At 48.5% G+C, this 7,500-nt stretch overlaps 1 protein-coding gene across 3 annotated transcripts in view; it reads right to left on the bottom strand.

The window, feature by feature from the left end:
* dmxl2 (Dmx-like 2) overlaps positions 1 to 7,500 on the bottom strand; it is a 58,299-nt gene that overhangs the window by 44,029 nt on the left and 6,770 nt on the right. For all 3 annotated transcript variants that reach the window (XM_030764874.1, XM_030764873.1, XM_030764871.1), the window contains exons 4-11: positions 7,317 to 7,395; positions 5,113 to 5,257; positions 3,390 to 3,456; positions 2,937 to 3,109; positions 1,609 to 1,789; positions 901 to 1,075; positions 560 to 766; positions 51 to 313 (exon numbers count right to left, since the gene is read on the bottom strand). In XM_030764874.1, the coding sequence (XP_030620734.1) occupies positions 51 to 313; positions 560 to 766; positions 901 to 1,075; positions 1,609 to 1,789; positions 2,937 to 3,109; positions 3,390 to 3,456; positions 5,113 to 5,257; positions 7,317 to 7,395 (1,290 nt within the window). The remainder of the gene's footprint in view (positions 1 to 50; positions 314 to 559; positions 767 to 900; positions 1,076 to 1,608; positions 1,790 to 2,936; positions 3,110 to 3,389; positions 3,457 to 5,112; positions 5,258 to 7,316; positions 7,396 to 7,500) is intronic.

The raw sequence follows: 7,500 nt of genomic DNA on the forward strand, positions 1-7,500 counted from the left end.
GACCAGCCAGAGAATTCACTGAATAAAACCCCAGAGCGTAAAAACCCTACCTGAACCTGTCTGAAAATGCCGGGGATAAACTCGTCAAGGTATTTAACGTGCCAAACCAGAAAGGATCCGTCCACAGGGTGGACGGTGAACAACATGTCTGGGCTCTTGTCCCACTCCAGAATCAGTGACTCCATCTTCCTGTCCAACAGCACGGAGGGCAGAGGCATGCTGCTGCTGGAGCCGGGAGACGAGGCCTTGGTGCTGCCCTCCTGCTCAGCCTCCTCCTGCTCTGAGGACCCTTTATCTGACATCTCATCTAAGTCTGAGACAGAACCCGCAAACCGTCACAACAGGCTCAGCTGCTTAGTGCTGCAGTACAACATCGCCTTCTGTAATCACATCTGTACTGTCAAACCAACTCTCATTGTAAGAAACACAAAGTAATGCTATGCATCAAAAGTACATTCATTTCTAATGGAATCATCAAGAGTGATTGTGAGAATGTGTAGTAATATCACGGCGAGGGAATTAATGTAATAAATATTTTGTTTGTTTTTCAAAGGTTTACCAAAGTCAAACTTCATGGGGGAGCCATCCTGGTCCAAGTCCTCTGTCCCCTGATCCAAATGCTGCTCAGACAACTTGCGTAGCTGCTGCATGAACAGGTCCATGGAGCTGGTGAAGCTCAGGTCCTTATTATTCAGCCAGTGAACCACAAACCCTCCGCTGGTCTCCTCGGCCGACAGCACCGAACCGGCCAGAGCGGACGGAATATCTGCCGGATTCAGAGAGGAGGAATTGAATCACCCATATTCAGCTGCATAACCACCACATTCCGCTCAGAGACCCCGGTTAAAGCGAGCGGTGTGAGAGCTGTCCGTGAGAACAGACGGTGAGAGAGACAGTTACCTGTGCTGGCGTTGATGCTGGCTGAGATATGGAAGTGACAGAGAGCACTGGCGTGTTGGGAGATGTGTCTGTGAACCTCATGAGAGCCCAGCTGACTGGGCAGTAACTCAGTGTGGGCCACCAAGGCAGACGATCTCCTCCGACCACGACGCAGATGTTTCAGGTGGTGAATGGACTACACGGAGAAATAAGGAAATGAAGAGAGAATTCCACAGTGTGTGAAAAACACAGAATGAACTGAATTGACTGTAAGGCTGAGAGAGGTTGTGTGTGTTTGTACATGTGTGCGTCCATGTGTGTGTGTACATGTGTGTATCCATGTGTGTGTGTCCATGTGTGTGTCCATGTCCGTGTTTGTACATGTGTGTGTTTGTACATGTGTGTGTCCGTGTGTGTGTGTGTGTGTGTGTGTACATGTGTGTGTTTGTACATGTGTGTGTCCATGTGTGTGTGTCCATGTGTGTGTTTGTACATGTGTGTGTTTGTATATGTGTGTGTTTGTACATGTGTGTGTCCATGTGTGTGTGTACATGTGTGTGTTTGTACATGTGTGTGTCCATGTGTGTGTCCATGTGTGTGTCCATGTGTGTGTCCATGTGTGTGTTTGTACATGTGTGTGTCCATGTGTGTGTGTCCATGTGTGTGTGTCCATGTGAGTGTGTCCATGTGTGTGTTTGTACATGGTTGTGTCCATGTGTGTGCGCGCACCTCCAGAGCGTGTTGAATCTTGTCCTTCTGGCTGCCAAGGCCTGGCAGGCAGCTGCTGAAGCTGCTGGCGTTCTGGGAGATCTGTCCTCCCAACAGACTGTCCTCTGGAAGCAGAGTCTCAGACCAGAGTCTACAGATGCCGTCCTGACACGAGGTTAGCAACACATTGCATACGGACCCCCTGAAAACACACAGACACACGCAGAGAACAGAGCAGAGAACAGAGCAGAGAGAGTGGACACACGCAGAGGAAAGAGCAGAGAGAGCAGAGAACACGCAGAGAACAGAGCAGAGAACAGAGCAGAGAGAGCGGACACACGCAGAGAACAGAGCAGAGAACAGAGCAGAGAACAGAGCAGAGAACAGAGCAGAGAACAGAGCAGAGAGAGCGGACACACGCAGAGAACAGAGCAGAGAACACGCAGAGAACAGAGCAGAGAACAGAGCAGAGAACAGAGCAGAGAACAGAGCAGAGAACAGAGCAGAGAAAAGAGCAGAGAGAGCGGACACACGCGGAGAACAGAGCAGAGAAAAGAGCAGAGAGAGCAGACACACGCAGAGAACAGAGCAGAGAACAGAGCAGAGAGTGCAGACACACGCAGAGAACAGAGCAGAGAACACGCAGAGAGAGCAGAGAGAGCAGACACACGCAGAGAAAAGAGCAGAGAGAGCAGACACACGCAGAGAACAGAGCAGAGAACACGCAGAGAGAGCAGAGAGAGCAGACACACGCAGAGAACAGAGCAGAGAGAGCGGACACACGCAGAGAACAGAGCAGAGAACAGAGCAGAGAGAGCGGACACACGCAGAGAACAGAGCAGAGAACACGCAGAGAACAGAGCAGAGAACAGAGCAGAGAACAGAGCAGAGAACAGAGCAGAGAAAAGAGCAGAGAGAGCAGACACACGCGGAGAACAGAGCAGAGAAAAGAGCAGAGAGAGCAGACACACGCAGAGAACAGAGCAGAGAACAGAGCAGAGAACAGAGCAGAGAACAGAGCAGAGAGTGCAGACACACGTGGAGAACAGAGCAGAGAACAGAGCAGAGAGTGCAGACACACGCAGAGAACAGAGCAGAGAACACGCAGAGAACAGAGCAGAGAGAGCAGACACACGCAGAGAGCAGAGCAGAGAGAGCAGACACACGCAGAGAACAGAGCAGAGAGAGCGGACACACGCGGAGAACAGAGCAGAGAAAAGAGCAGAGAGAGCAGACACACGCAGAGAACAGAGCAGAGAGAGCGAGTCAGGACGCATGTGACTGAGAGGAAAGAAGAAAATGTGAGAAAATGTGAGACCATAGAGTCGTAGGGGCCTGTGTTTGCATACTTGGGCATGTACTTGCTGGTCTTCCTCCAGGAGAAGCCGGTGACAGCGCGGGGATGGGCCAGGTAGACGAAGGAGAAGTGAGCTGGCTGGGCCTTTTTCTCAGGCACGTCTGGATTCAGCACCGCAGACTTCCAGCCGGTGGTTGGGTACCACACTTTGAGCAGACAGTCATCCTGTGAGAGGAAGAGAGTCAGACACTCTCTGATATCGTGGGCAAAAACACAAAAAATAAACGGTCACATCAAACCACTTTTTTATGGATCCAATTTCCCTGCAGAGAGCATCTGCACTTACTGAACGTAGGCTGAATCAAGTAAAGGTACAATTCAATGCTTGAGCAGCTCAGTAAAATCTAATCATTTTTACATATTGGACTTTCGGCCTGGTCCTTTGGGTTAGGGTTAGGGTTAGGGTTAGGGTTAGGGTTAGGGTTAGGGTTAGGGTCAGGTTTACCTTCCCTGCGGTGGCGAAGTATTCCCCATCAGGTGACCACTTGGTTATATGCACTGCAGCTGCAGTTCTGCATTAAAACACACAGAGCTGGTAGACAGAGCCTCTCCTTCAAAACAATACTTTGTTGTGAAGCATATCTTTTCTACAGTCATTCATTCAGCTGCAAATGGTTGCAATATTAATTGATTTTCTCCAGGAACAGGCTTTCAGGGTAAGAATGTAAAAACTGCACACAGCTCAGACTCAGAGCCTTGTGGTGGACAGATGAGGAAGTGGTTCATCAATCCCAAACACTTTCACTTCCTCTTCATGTTGGTTTTATGTCAGTCATATCGTTATCTCAGGGGCGCAGTCTCATCAAACAAAACCAATGCAACTTTAAACAGCTCTGCTCCGGTATACAGACACAATACAGCAGAGCAAGGCTGTGCCTACACTGGCCAGCAGGAAACCACCATGACTATGTCACAGATATAAAACTACACACACACATCCAACACACACACTCACCTGCACTGCCACACACACATCCAACACACACACTCACCTGCACTGCCACACACACATCCAACACACACACTCACCTGCATGTCCACACACACATCCAACACACGCACTCTCCTGCATGTCCACACACACATCCAACACACACTCTCTCCTGCATGTCCACTCACACATCCAACACACGCACTCTCCTGCATGTCCACACACACATCCAACACACACACATCCAACACACATACTCTCCTGCATGTCCACACACACATCCAACACACACACATCCAACACACATACTCTCCTGCATGTTCACACACATCCAACACACACACTCACCTGCATGTCCACACACACATCCAACACACACACGCTCCTGCATGTCCACACACACATCCAACACACACACGCTCCTGCATGTCCACACACACATCCAACACACACTCTCTCCTGCATGTCCACTCACACATCCAACACACACACTCTCCTGCATGTTCACACACATCCAACACACACACTCACCTGCATGTCCACACACACATCCAACACACACACTCACCTGCACTGCCACACACACATCTAACACACACACTCTCCTGCATGTCCACACACACATCCAACACACACACTCACCTGCATGTCCACACACACATCCAACACACACACTCACCTGCATGTCCACACACACATCCAACACACACACTCACCTGCATGTACACACACACATCCAACACACACACTCACCTGCACTGCCACACACACATCCAACACACACACTCTCCTGCACTGCCAGACACACATCCAACACACACACTCTCCTGCATGTCCACACACACATCCAACACACACACTCTCCTGCATGTCCACACACACACATCCAACACACACACATCCAACACACACACTTACCTGCATGTACACACACACATCCAACACACACACTCACCTGCACTGCCACACACATACACATCCAACACACACACACTCACCTGCACTGCCACACACACATCCAACACACACACACTCACCTGCACTGCCACACACACATCCAACACACGCACTCTCCTGCATGTCCACACACACATCCAACACACACACATCCAACACACATACTCTCCTGCATGTCCACACACACATCCAACACACACACTCACCTGCACTGCCACATACACATCCAACACACACACTCACCTGCACTGCCACATACACATCCAACACACACACTCACCTGCACTGCCACACACATGTCCAGTCATTGAACATGGGATGAGGTTTGTCATCCGCCAGCTGACTGTCCTCCTCTTCCACCAGCGTGTCGGCGGACGGCGGTGCCCACAGCTGCAGGAGCTCCGTAGCAGCCAGGATCCGGTTCCCTAGGGACAGAAACATGGTTAGACCACAGAACCAAGAGTCAAAACAGCCAGCCAAGCTCAAAACCTTGTCAAACACTCCTAAAGAGTCTACAGCACATTCATATTCAAATTCAAATTCTGATTCATTTGGTTAGCATAGGGATGCATCGGATTCAGCCTAATCTTCTCTTTTCTGAGAGGGTTTGGATTCGGCCGAATGTTCTCTTTTCTGAGAGGGTTTGGATTCGGCCTAATGTTCTCTTTTCTGAGAGGGTTTGGATTCGGCCAAACCTTATGGCAGTTTATCGACCACGTCGAACCCTGCACACCTCAGCGTAATGAGAGATGATGGAAGCTGCTTGCCCGTGGCGGTTCAGTAGTGTACAGCCAGACAGTGAAAACGGAAGTCACGACTAAGAAAAGTACTACATGTGAAGCTGATTTGTTTTGTGGTGGCAAGGACCTCAAACAGTACACAACATCTGCACCGCTAAAACATCTGCACCTGAAACATGCGACGGAGTATGAAATTTGTGCGGCACCAACTGCAGTTAGCAATAGCACTTACAGCAGCCAAACCCAAACCCTAACCCTAACCCTACAGGTACTGCACAGCAAGGTCAGGCACACATAAAAAGTGCCACCCTGACAATTTTGGGCGAACAAGCACAGAATTGTCGATGGAAGTTAATTGCGCAGGAGGCTGGCAGTTTCCAGCGAGAAACACTGTTCAGGAATCTGGGGCAGCTGGGACAGCTCAGAAACATCCACATCAGATGCCGAATCGGAGATCAGCGCTTTCTTTAGCGAACCTCTAATTTCCCAGACAGAGGATTCACTTCAGTGGGGGAAGGCAAACCATCGCCGGTTTCCATTGCTTGCAAAAAAGCACAGGTTTTCCTGTGCTCACCGCTGATCTCTGTGCCGAGCGAGAGACTATTCAGTACCGCTGGGGACATTCACACCGACAGTCGCAACTGATTGTCACCATTAAATACGGAGCGTCTTAATTTCCTGAAAGGAAACACTCATTTCATGTGATATGACAGACAGACAATAGTATTAAGGTTAGGTTTTCAGCGTAACTGAAATGAGTGGGATTCGGCATTGGCTAAATCTTAAGCGCTGGATTCAGTATTCATCCAAACTCTAAAAATCAAGATTCGGTGCATCCCTAGTTTGGCATTTTTTGCAATTAAATTGTTTCAAAGCAGCTTTACAGAGATCAGTGCCCAAATGCCCAGCGTACAAGTCCCAGGTGACACTAAAGAAGCGAACAGGAGGAAGAAACCTATGGAGGAACCAACACTCAGCAGGTGGAGCCCATCCTCCTCTCGCTGGATATAAAGAATAAAGATAGACACAGTATAAAGAGACCAGGGTTTCCAGATTCTGTGGCAGATCAAGTTATTTACTGCACATGACATATTATATTTACAGCATAAAAGACACACCGTAGAAGATTCTAGGTGTTCTAGATGCTACGGGACATAAGTCTATTTGATGGCTGTACAGTTTTCATATCAATAAATTTGCCTTTAAGCACTAGTAGGTGTATAATGGCTATCAATACCACATTTAACACTAAGTTGGTATTATTCAGCGGGTAAAGAGGGCAGGCTGGTCATAGTTCCACAGTCAGGTTGAGGGTCAGTAACACAGGTAGACCACAGGTAAACCACAGATAGACCACAGATAGACCACAGGCTGTGGTTTGAGGGATAACGGTGTGAGGTCTCATACTGGGGGCAGGGAGGTGGTGGTAGTACCTTACCATTAAAATCTAGCATGAGGTTTACGTTACCTATTAAATCTCTGCTTTGCCCTGCTTTCGGCTGTGTCTGAGATATTTACAATTCCAGAGGATGAGTAACAGTGCATTCTGCTCCAACAGATTTATCTGAGCAGAGTTCATAATATGCATTAAATTAAAGATGATTCTAATACAGTAACAGAAAGTTGAGTTGAAATGAGTCAAACTGATCAGCGAGATATCTGTGCTCAGTCCTCTTTCAGTGGTATCTGTTTTCTGTGACAGTTTCATTTCCATGAGTGTTTATTACTGAGTTCAGTATCTTACCTTGTGGGTCCCAGGCTAAGTTGTAGGTCATTGCACTGAGGAAAAACTGGCCAGTTTTCTGCCACTGGTAATGCAGTTGCTGTTAGCGACAAACAGTTTATGAAGAATACTGTTAGACTGTGTGTAATGACTTGGCATGTACTAAATAAACACATATAAAGAGTTCCCAGACACCATCAAATCT

This window comes from Chanos chanos, chromosome 2, assembly GCF_902362185.1.
Source record: "Chanos chanos chromosome 2, fChaCha1.1, whole genome shotgun sequence".
Classification (NCBI taxonomy): Eukaryota; Metazoa; Chordata; class Actinopteri; order Gonorynchiformes; family Chanidae; genus Chanos; species Chanos chanos.